We start from the raw sequence: 11,130 nt of genomic DNA, 5'->3' as shown, positions 1-11,130 counted from the left end.
GGAAGAGGCCAGAGGGTGGAGAGTGATCAGCAGGTTCTCTGTCTCCTGCAAAAGCGATCCGTCGGTTTTACGTGACCGGATGTCTGCGTTCGGGAACGGATGAATGGAAGCGGGCAGAGCGGGACGATGCCGTTCGCTTTGATCTACGTAATTAAACGGTGCAATTTCCACACAATGTCGAATATCCATTGCCGAGAACGTATCTGCAGATTGGATTGCCTTTCGCCGATTTTTCCTCGATTTTCCCTCGATTTTTCCACCATTTTTCCAGCGTTTTTCCTCGATTCCTCGTCGCCGGGCTGCCTCGGAATTTCTTCCACGTCCGACGCGAATTCCCAGCCGGGGATTCGAAATTTTGGCGAACGGTGTCGTTTTCGTTCCATTCTCGGATTAAAAGCGTAAAGTTTCGCGGTCGGTTGTTAGTCGAATCGGGAGCACAGACGTCGTTATAAACCATCGAGCTGCTGGTCGAGCACGAACGACAGGGGTGTAATTATCTTTACATCTGCTAGTTCCTTCCTAATCACCAGCTCTCCTTTCATTACGAACCGTCCCGATTATCGCGGCGAATAATCGCGCTAATTCTATCGAAGCACACACCCTCGCGCGACTACTACTTTGTTTCCAACTCGCTCGATGCGACATCTGCGGGGGTATATTCTCGAACGGACGCAAGGGAGAAAAAGGGACAAAATTGTTAGGCGTTCGTTCCACTGGAAGTTAGCCACGATTCGTGCGGTCAGAAGTCGATTGCTAATTTTAATTATCGTTAGGTCTCGCGATATTTCTCTCCTGCCTTGCTGCGCCACTGCGCGGCGCACCCCCTTTTCCCAACGGGAAACCAGAGATCTCGGCAGGATAATTACGTTAAAGCGTTTCTCGAAAAAACGAGAGCGCGTCTGCGAGTGGAAAAAAGAGAGAGACGGATTAAAGGTGACCGAATGGCTACGTTTACCGCTTTTAACCCGACCCTGTCTCTGAAAGCACAATCTCGAGGAGCAAGGGGGTTGGCTGTTAACCAACTCGAAGCACGCGATCCGCCCATTGGCGCCTAAGAATCGCACGACGTCGAGTTATCGAGCGGAGAAACGCGACAGCCGTGATCGGTCGCGATTAAAGTTTCACTTTCTCTGCTCCCTCTTCCTCGCTCGCTCGCCTACGAGTTGCAAAATCACCCCCTGAATTTCTTTTTCCCTAATTTTATTAAGACCTCGTCCCTCGGTTACTCGCGCTCGTTCTAATCCTATATTCGCTCGATCATTGCAGAAAACCGGAGCGAGGATCAAGATCTACTCGCACTGCTGTCCTCATAGCACCGACCGGCTGATCAGCATCTGTGGCAAGCCGAACACGTGCATCGAGTGCATCCGCGAGCTGATTGCTACCATTAAAACAGTAAGTATATTGTTTCGTCCAACAGTGGAACGACTGACCTCTATTGCACACCCCAACACACGGATAACAGTGCTTGGTCCCTTAACGACCGTGTCCGTGTTAACGCGACGTCGATTTTACGTAAAATCACCTCTCTGTTACCCGAAACTGTAATTTTTGAAAGCCAGAATTCCCGTCTGACAGAGATACCGAGATCGGTTCTCGATCTGTAAATTCGTAGGAGTGATTTTTAACACCACGTTGAACTATTTCAGTCGCCTCTGAAGGGTGTGAACAACCCCTATGATCCGCACAACTTCGACGACTACTATGCGGATGATTACGGCGGCTATGGGACAGGAGAAAGTGGCCAGGGGAAAGGTGGCGGCTTCGGAGGACCTGGAGGCCGAGGTGGCGGCGGTGGCGGTGGCGGTGGCGGCGGTGGAGGCATGCTACCGCGACGCGACAACCGTTCTGACATGAGTCGCGGGTTCCCGTTGGCACCGAGGGGTGGACCGCGTGGAGGAGGCAGCGGAGGTGGTGGAATGTCTGGCGGACCACCGGATCGTGGCTACGGAGGCAATTCTCGCGGAGGAGGCGGCGCTGGCGGCGGATACGAAGGCGGACGAGGTGGCTACGGAGGCAACAGGGGTGGTCCGCCACCGTACGCAGCTGGAAATTACAATGGTAAGAGGAGTCGGACCGCGGAAGAGCCGATAACTGTGTCTCGATATGGTTGTAAAAGATGGTTCGAGTCATTTGCGAAACGAAGAAGAATATGAATGTTGTAGACGGAGAGAGAGAGAGAGAGAGAGAGAGAGAGAATTTGATCCGACAAAATTGTGAATCTTTGGGTATAGATGTTTGGTAGAAATGCACAAACGCGAGTGGCGAGGTGTGAAGAAGCACCGTTTGCCTCGGCTTAAAGAAGATCTATCATTGTAATATCGTATTTCTCGCAGGTGATGGATGGGGTATGCAAGGAGGCGCGCCAAACGGTTTGGGTGGCGGAGCTAACTCGGGAATGAGCGGCCCACCCATAGGTGGCAACAATGAAGGAAATCAGGGCAACATGAGTGGAAACAAGACCACCACTCAAGTCACCATTCCCAAGGACGTGAGTACAATCTTTTCGACGTATCGACCCGTTTCCGTGGTCTTTATGGAATTTCATTATTGCGGTGGGTGACGTCATTTCTAATGGTATCTTCGTCAACAGCTCGCTGGAGCCATTATCGGCAAGGGAGGCGCCAGGATCCGGAAAGTCAGATCAGATAGCGGTGCCGGGATCACTATAAACGAGCCGTCGCTTGGGAGTAACGATCGCATTATCACCATAACCGGGTTACCCAATCAGATACAAATGGCTCAGTACCTGCTTCAGCAGAGGTAATTGTTACACACGTTTGTTTCTCTAACTCGTTACCTTCGCTCCATTTGCGCATACTCATGGCATCGCTCTAAGCATTTTAACATTATAACAAGTACTTTAACGTCAATTAACAAGTAATTAACACCTTCCATGCGAGGCGTCTTGTAATTCCATTGCGTGTCGTACCACTTGGCATCATCGAACCATTGTTTGTAACGTGTTTCCATTAATGCTGCGTCTCTGTTCGTAATCGTAAAATATGGAGTAATCCGTTTGTAAGGGTAACGTTCGAACGACACCCTGGCGCGTTAAACGCGCGCCTCGAAGCCTTTGCAAAGTGGGTAGGAGCTTCTGTACAAACACGCCTTTATCTCGCCACAATAGATAGCTTATAATGCGCAAACACGTGTTCCATATCTACCGTGAGTATCGATTTCGCCACTCTTCCACGGTGAAACGCGATTCTCCACTGTTATCTCTTTAACGCGCCACTTTCTCTCGAGTAAAACCAAAGCAAAAGGGAAACGAGGAAAGAAAGGAAAAAGAAAAGAAAAGCCAATTAATGTCGTTGCATCTCGCATCCAGTCGGATAACTATCGCGTATTCTTCTTTGAACGTTGAGAAATTGCGAGGGTTCGTTAAGGAGAAGGAAGGAGAAAACTTGTGCGAACGAGTTCATAAATCGCGTTCGAGAGTCGTGTGCCAGAAATTGCGTAATGGAACGCAGAGTGGTATCCCGAACGATAACTAGCCTCTCCACGTGCTCACGCTGCGACCACGCATTAACATCATCCTTGGCTTATCACACCGCGAGCGATCACACGCGTCCAGGAGCCACTGGTATTTTCGGCAGGTAAACGCTTCTGGTCGCATCGAATCACCTGATCCCGCACGAGGAACTAACCAAACGCTCCGACTAACCAAAACGAGAAGAAAAACGTGAGAAAAGTTGCCATGGGGCAAATATGTAATCGTCGCGAAGGTGAAGGAAATCGAAGGTGGACCGTGACGGAGTTGGAGAACAACGCGTCTGCTACTGCTACTACTTAAAGCTCAACGAGTTAAACAAGGGGGAAATCGAGCGCCGTTGCATGGAAGACTAGTGATTTTGTTGTTCTACTTTCGATATAACAAGGAATCACTAATCATCCTACAAAGGCGCTCGCGATCGTCGGCTTCTCTTCCCGAGAATCTCCTGCTTTTTTGGAACTAACATCAAATCCCGCTGCGGCCTCCAGTCGTTCACGCGACCATCTCTCGCGTTGCGTAACCCGTACTTCTCTTCTTAGCTTGTCGAAGAATCTCCTGTATTTCGCATACATGTTACGAAACTGTGTTGAATTTCAAATAAATTTAACAACGAGAAATCGAATCTAACCCGTGGCTGAAATGGAATGGATGAGGTTTGCGTGTGTCATGCGAGTGTCGTGCGAGTGTTAAATACGCGTATAAATATGTTTCGTTATTGTTTATTGTAACAACCTGTACTCCTCTCGGTACACGTGGAAGGCATCGTGGAATAGGTAAGAGAAACACGTAAACTTGGCGATTGTTCATCGATTAATACGACATAATACATAAACGATTACGAATAAGTAGAGACACCTCTCTAACCGAGTGTTTTTGGTGATCTTTTGTTGCAGCGTGCACGAGAATGCAGACCATTATTAGGACGTGGTGTAAAGGAAGCATTCGGGGGGAGCCAAAGATGCGTTTATAATTTTTTTAGGGATACTTCTTCGCGCGAAAAGTGGAGACAGATTAAAAAACGACGAGAACTCTTGAAGCCTTTTTTCATCGAGAAAACGAAAGAAAAACACAAAATAATATCACACGCTTGGCGTTTCTCCTTGAATAAAAAAAAAAAAAAAAAAAAAAAAAAAAAAAAAAAGAAGAAGAAGGAAAGAAGAAAGAAAAAGCAAGAAAATGTCCTAAACGAATATCGATAGAAGCAAAGAACAAGGAGAAACGGTCTATATTCTACGAACTTTTTCCATTTGATTCTGCGGACCTATGGGTAAAATACGCTCGCCTGTCTGCTTTCACGAGCCGAGAAACTTGGAATTGGCATTCGAGGAGCAGCCTCCTCGGGCAAGAAAGGCCAAAGAACAGCACTATTTCTACGCCTGAGATCGTTCCCGATCTTATGCATTTTTTTCTTTTTCTTTTTTTTTTTTTTTTTTTTTTTTTTTTTTTTTTTTTTTTTTTTTTTTTTTTTTTTTTTAGTTATTTTTTCCAATCATTTTGTATCGCGTGCTTTTCTCCACGGCTCTGTACGAGCTTTGATACGATCATGTTTTCTTCTTTTATTTCCCATTCGTTTTACTTCCCTTTTTGTTTTAATCCCATAGAGATCACTATCGAAGCGCACACGTTCTCTGTACCCTTTGTTCTTGGCTGTTTTGCTGCAGAAACTTTAACAAAATACAATAAGGAAATACTTTCATTCTCTCTTTTTCTTTTTTTCTTTCTTTTTTCTTAAGAAGATTCACGAAAGGAACGTACGAACTTTTACAAGATCGATCGTGGTTTCTGACAGCAAAAGATCGATAAGCTTAAAGATCAGTGGAAAATGTAGCGGTAAGATCGAAGGAAGGGAGAGGATCGTCGAGTAAATGAAACACAGAGAGCAACGACGAGAGAACCGAAATCGATGAAATTATTATAATACGCGAAACTTTTTGTATATAACACGTCAAACGAAAAAGAAAGAAAGAAAAAAAAAAAAAAAAAAAAAAAAAAAAAAAAGAAAAAAGCTAGGAGAAAAGAAATCGTTAACGATATCATTTCCCTTTCCTCAATCGCCACCCATCACACACCTACCGTCTACTGCTGCATTACGATATTCTTAATTATGATTAACCTACCGCACGATTCAGAAGAGTAATTTTGCATTGATCGCATCCCTCTCCATCTCATAGATCGAGCATGTAACGGGTGTACGCAATCTTTTTTCTGCGGTATAACTGTTAAGCGTGTAAGAATTCTAATAATAGAGTGATAAGCTAAACTATTAGAGGGGCAACTCCATTGGGAAATATCGCTATATAGTACGAGATGTTGAATCAAAAGAAACTTGCAACGAAGTCTGACGATGCTGCGTCTTAGAAAGTAATAGATAACGCGTTTAAACGGGACAGAAAGCAACTTGGAGAACATTAAATTTTAAGAACTGCGAACGCATTATAACATGTATATTATATTACGTACACGTCACCCACTGAGGCGTACAAAAGTATCTTTGTATCTTACGATCATCGGTGAGGAGACGAAGACGAAGACGGAGAAGAAGAGGAAGAAAAGAAGAAGAAGGAGAAGAAACAGCAATGAAACGAGGAAAAGATATTATTCCATATACCATGGATGCAACGTTTAAAGTAAAGGTTTAACAAACATCGAATATCCGATTCGAACATCCCAAAGGGAACACCGTGATGATTTATTCGCACAGCGCGCGTCCGATGCAGAGTCTTGCAGAAAACAATGTAACGAAATTACCTTGTAAATTAACGCAAACCCGATGTTACCCCTTTTTCGCACCGCCCACGACTCCTGCAATTTCATCTTGTTTCCTCTGAGACTTTTATATGTTGTAACAGCGAACGGAACACGGGTGTTCTCTTTCCGGGGGTGCAGCTCGAACCAGCGCGCGAATTTTAGAGACAGATTTATCGCAGATGAGACAGAAGTGGGAAGAATGATAAGAAGTCGAAAAGCCGCCCTCAAGTTAGATCGAACTCGTCCCCTTTCCCTTCCTCGAACGGAGACTCTCAGCACCCTTACCCTCTCTCTCCTTCATTCCCTGATAGAGTATACCTATAGCCTCGTAACGAACCGGAAATAGAAGAAAAGCAGCGGAATCCCGACCCACACAGGGTTTCGATGACGCTACAAAGGGCATTTTTTTTAACGCATCTCCGACCCCCTTTTTTCGACGGTCCACCTAACTAACCCCCCCACGGCGTCGTGTTTAACTCGAAGATCAAAAAGGAAAAAAAAGGATAAAAAAAGCAAGAAAAACACAGAAAAAAATATCGAAAAAGGGAATCTTTTACGTCCGCGTGATCTCGAACAGAGAAGCGCGTGCATTTTCGTTCGACTCACGATTGATTGTACCGTCTTTTTCGTGGTGTCGGGGCAAATGAGAAATGTTCCAGTGGCAGGCTTCTCTTCCGGTTGCCACAGTGAATTCGTTCCCGTTGATTTTCATTTTGTATTCTCTCCGTTTCTCTCCGCTATATCCGACCTATCGATGCGACGTTGTATTTACCCCTATCGTGATTGAATTTTGGTGTTCCGGGTCGAATTACGATTTTTCTTTCTTCTTTCCTACCCCCCCTCTGTGCATTTGCCTCGAAGCGTCGAATTCTTTCCTGCGTACCACGCAATTTTCCAATTTTTATACTCTACTTTTTTTTTTTTAATCTTTCCACAATCGTGGGTTGGAAGCATGATCAACGCGAAACGAGAAATTCGCTTTTCCGCGTCGAGCATAACGAAGACTCGACGACGGCAGCTTGGGAAGAGAAGCAGGGTATTTTCCGATTACCCCGAGACCGACTTACGTAATAAGGATTACACGAGAAACAGGCAACAAAACAGAGAGACATACATAAATACATATACATACATACATGCATATACATACACACACGAAATGCGTGAGAGGGAGAGAAACTGGTGCGTTTTAGCGTGTGTGTGTGTGTGTTTGTGTGTGCGTGCCGAGGGAAGACACGTTGGAAGAAAGTTTGCAATTGTGATCAATGAAGGGTTGAACAAAGTTGAGACAGAGAGAGAGAGAGAGAGAGAAAGAGAGGGAGAGAGTGGTGTGTGTACAATTAAGATGAAAATATATGCATGAAAGAGTGAGAAAGAATGAGAAAGAGAGAGAGAGAGAGAGAGTCGTAATCTCGCTCGTATCACGATGTGTGTATTATATAAGATATACAGTTTACAATTATTTGTAATGGATACTTTTTATGGAATGCCTCATTTCTCTTCGTTTCGCGCTAGTGGTGTTCCGTTTTCCTGGCTATGGAAACTATGGAAACTCGACCGGATTCGTCGGCCGGAAACGGCGTTGAAAGTTTCACACTGAGATTTAAGGTTCGTCGCTTTTTCCCGTTCTTTGGCATATTGCACGTTTGATTCAGAGTCGACGAGGATTCTAGACAGAGAAGACGCTCTATTTTTAACGCTATCGTTTCCTCTTAAACGACTCTACTAAAGGGACGAGCCACGTCCACAACGGAGCAAAGAAATCCTTTCCCATCGGTATCACAGACGACAGTGTATATTTTAATCAGCATCGAACAGACAATTTCTATCAAACGGAAACGTAGTCGGTGAAAAAGAATTCGTGCGAACGCGCGTTACCATGGAATCGATTAGGCTATTCTTTCTCCCATGCAGTTACAGGTCTAACTCTTTACGACGAGCACTTTGCTACGGGGTACGCCTCGGACTTAAGTCTAATCTTTGGTTCGACGAAACACCTGGATCGATCGTTCCGCGTCATTCGCAACAGCCACGGAAGAAAGAAAATAATTATAATAATAATACAAAGTTTTATCACATCCACGTATATTCTTTTTGCTTCGGTATTATACAGTTCTTCATTGGCTTTCTCTTAACGCGTGCGAGCACAAAGAGAGAGAATAGTGGAAATAGCGGCAGGTATAACGTCATTTCACATCGACCACCTAAACGTCTGTTAGGGTTCTTCGCTCAGATAATTAGTAGTACGCTCAAACGCTCGTATCTCATCGCACAATCAAATGCATACGTTCCCCTAAGGTTCGCACAGAAAGACTATACATCGTTCTTTACGTTGCTTTTTAGTTTCATTCGAATATCTACCTGGATTTTCCTATTCGGACACGAAGGTATGGACTGAGAAAATTCTCACAAAACGCGGGTTTCATTTATAGAAAGAAGGACAGATTAACCCTTTGCACTCCTATGTCGAGTTACCCATTCGATTCTTTATTTACCAATCAAGGAAACAGAAAATAAATAACTCGAATTATTTAAATAATATTTGAGAACCATATTTAATATAATCAGTACACGAAATTCTTTAAAATCAGTAGCAGTCCAGGAACTGTCAAAATATTAAAAACAGTAGTTAGAGTTATTGGCACCGAGATTGAAAAATAATTCGGGGTGCAGAGGGTTAATCGGACGCGATCTATCGAATTTCTATTCGAATTTCGATAAAATTATAGTACAAGGTATTCCTCGATACGAAAATTACGAGCATTTAAATGCGATAAATGTATTTTCACTCCCACGAAGAAGATCGATGCAGTCCATTTTGCCTCGAATTAGGAAAGATAAGTGTATCCCGGTTGAAAGTTGGACGAAGTGGTCGTAGAAGACGAGGAGATGGGACCTGCTGATACGAGAACCGTGAGCGTTGGAGTGTCCCGCACGGCATCGATCGCATTTCCCGAAACGCTTTGTCCTCTTCAACAATTCTGATCGTGCTCGTGCTGATGGAAAGTGTCACGGTAAAGCGAGCTGGGCGTGCGATGCATCATCGTCACGTAGGAGCTTCCTGAGGCCGGCGTGGCCGTCGGATTCGGTGTCGGCGTCAACAACGGGGTACCCTGAAGACTAATGACCAGTGGTAGCGCGGTCGGGGTGCAGAGGTTCATCGCGTTGCGTCCACCTTCCGTCACCGAGCGATATCTCGTCGGCCTTGCTGACCTAGAAAACGTTTTCCCTGTAGGTACACGCATCAAGGAAGAATAATAACACCGCGGAACACCGCGGTGAATCGCGTGTTTCCCCCGATTTCTCTTTTTCCCACAATCGTGGTCACGGAGGTGCTATGGGACTCGATGGCCGGAAGCCTCGGTCCCGTGCCTCTCGCTACAGCTTTCTTCGTACATTCGCGACAAACAACAGATTTGCAACAAACGAGTAGATTAGCGGAGTAGACTCCTCTCCTCTCTTTCTCTCTCTATACCTAGCGAGACAGGAGTCTCAGCGGGGAATAACGCGAAACAACGAGCAAAGAGCGGCCAATGGAATTTCAGGAAACGACGCGAGGTTATTAATTGCAGCTTCTTGGAAACGTATCAGAAGACACCATGAAAGAACGGATCAATTTTTCGCTGAGATCTCTCACCACCTCCTTGACCAGAAAATACCAAAGGATATAATAAATCAACGACTTCGCGAATCCCTGCTATTCTCGTCGAATACAACGTTATATGCATCGTTACGTTTAACCCTTTGCACTCGAGAGGCCCCGCTCATTCGCCATTTCATCAGATTCTAAAGATGGATGTTAATTAATATATCAAATTTACAATTACCCAACGATGCGTGGAATATCGAAGTAAAATAATTCTACATCTTAATTTGCATACGATTTCTTATTTACCGTTCTAGAAATATCGTCGACTTTATATGGCAGAAAGTCTTCGAATTACTATTTTCGTGAAACGAAAAAATCGCCGAGTGCAAAGGGTTAATAAGGATCAAGTCTACCACTGCCACTCACCTGGAGCACTTGCACTTCAACAACCTGATGAACGCGGCCCGGAACGTCCTATTGAAGATCGTGTAGATGACAGGGTTGATCGTGGAGGACACGTAGCCGAGCCAGAGACAAGTGTCCACCACGTGTACCGGGACAGGACACTCGGGGCAGGCAGCGAAGAAGATGTTGAGGAGGAAGAACGGTGCCCAGCAGAGGACGAAGGTGAAGAAGACCAGGCCCAGCACCTTGCTGGCCTTCTGCTCCGTGGCCACGGCGTTCGCTGCCAGCGACCTCCTCTTCGTCCTTCCCGCGAGGAACCTGCGAGCACCGACACTCGCGTTTGCATTCGAAAGTCGAGAAGCGACTCGCATCGACCGCCATTTGCATGTGCAAATGGCTTTTCCTGCTCGAGGGTCGATCCTCTCGCGTCTCCCGCAGGATTGCCCCGCGTTCACTCGCGATCCCGTGTCAGGGATTTCGAGAAACGAGCAATCTCCGCGAGCCAGCGGCGTCAATCTCGAGATTAGCGAAGTTCGAGCTTGAACCAACGGGATAACCGATTTCTCGTTGCAGGGTGCTGCTTTGGGACGCGTTGATTCTCGTTTAAGCGTAAGGTGGAGACTCGGAACGGAGACGAATCGGGAGACCAAACGCTGTGCACGTGTCTGGGAAGTTAGTTGTCCCAGGAATGCGGGTCTGATTGAACGCAACGCGATAAGTTCGGGTTCTCCAACACAGATATAGATCACAGAGATAGGTCACGTTTACGAGTAGGATTGTATCGTGTATCGCGACAGAGGGATCGAAGAGGATAGAACAACGATGGAACATTGGTGTATCTACAGAGATAGAGGCAAGATTATTAATTATTTAACTTCGATTGAAAAGAGCG

The 11,130-nt window shown here is 45.6% G+C and overlaps 2 protein-coding genes across 9 annotated transcripts in view; one reads left to right on the top strand and one right to left on the bottom strand.

Moving 5' to 3' along the window:
- The window catches only part of HnRNP-K (Heterogeneous nuclear ribonucleoprotein K), a 108,009-nt gene extending 103,414 nt beyond the window's left edge, over positions 1-4,595 (top strand). For all 8 annotated transcript variants that reach the window (XM_017899561.1, XM_017899559.1, XM_017899558.1 and 5 more), the window contains 5 exons: positions 1,267-1,395; positions 1,650-2,061; positions 2,337-2,491; positions 2,594-2,763; positions 4,390-4,595. In XM_017899561.1, coding sequence (XP_017755050.1) covers positions 1,267-1,395; positions 1,650-2,061; positions 2,337-2,491; positions 2,594-2,763; positions 4,390-4,417 — 894 coding nt within the window. In that variant the 3' untranslated portion in view covers positions 4,418-4,595. The remainder of the gene's footprint in view (positions 1-1,266; positions 1,396-1,649; positions 2,062-2,336; positions 2,492-2,593; positions 2,764-4,389) is intronic.
- A 4,621-nt stretch (positions 4,596-9,216) lies between these two features.
- The window catches only part of 5-HT2A (5-hydroxytryptamine receptor 2A), a 30,642-nt gene continuing 28,728 nt past the window's right edge, over positions 9,217-11,130 (bottom strand). Inside the window, exons 6-7 of the mRNA XM_017899554.1 lie at positions 10,260-10,556; positions 9,217-9,457 (exon numbers count right to left, since the gene is read on the bottom strand). Of these exons, the coding sequence (XP_017755043.1) occupies positions 9,217-9,457; positions 10,260-10,556 (538 nt within the window). The remainder of the gene's footprint in view (positions 9,458-10,259; positions 10,557-11,130) is intronic.

This window comes from Eufriesea mexicana, unplaced genomic scaffold, assembly GCF_001483705.2.
Source record: "Eufriesea mexicana isolate 0111107269 unplaced genomic scaffold, ASM148370v2 scaffold956, whole genome shotgun sequence".
NCBI lineage: Eukaryota > Metazoa > Arthropoda > Insecta > Hymenoptera > Apidae > Eufriesea > Eufriesea mexicana.
Note: the sequence above shows the minus strand (reverse complement) of the source record. Positions and strands in the feature narration are given on the sequence as shown.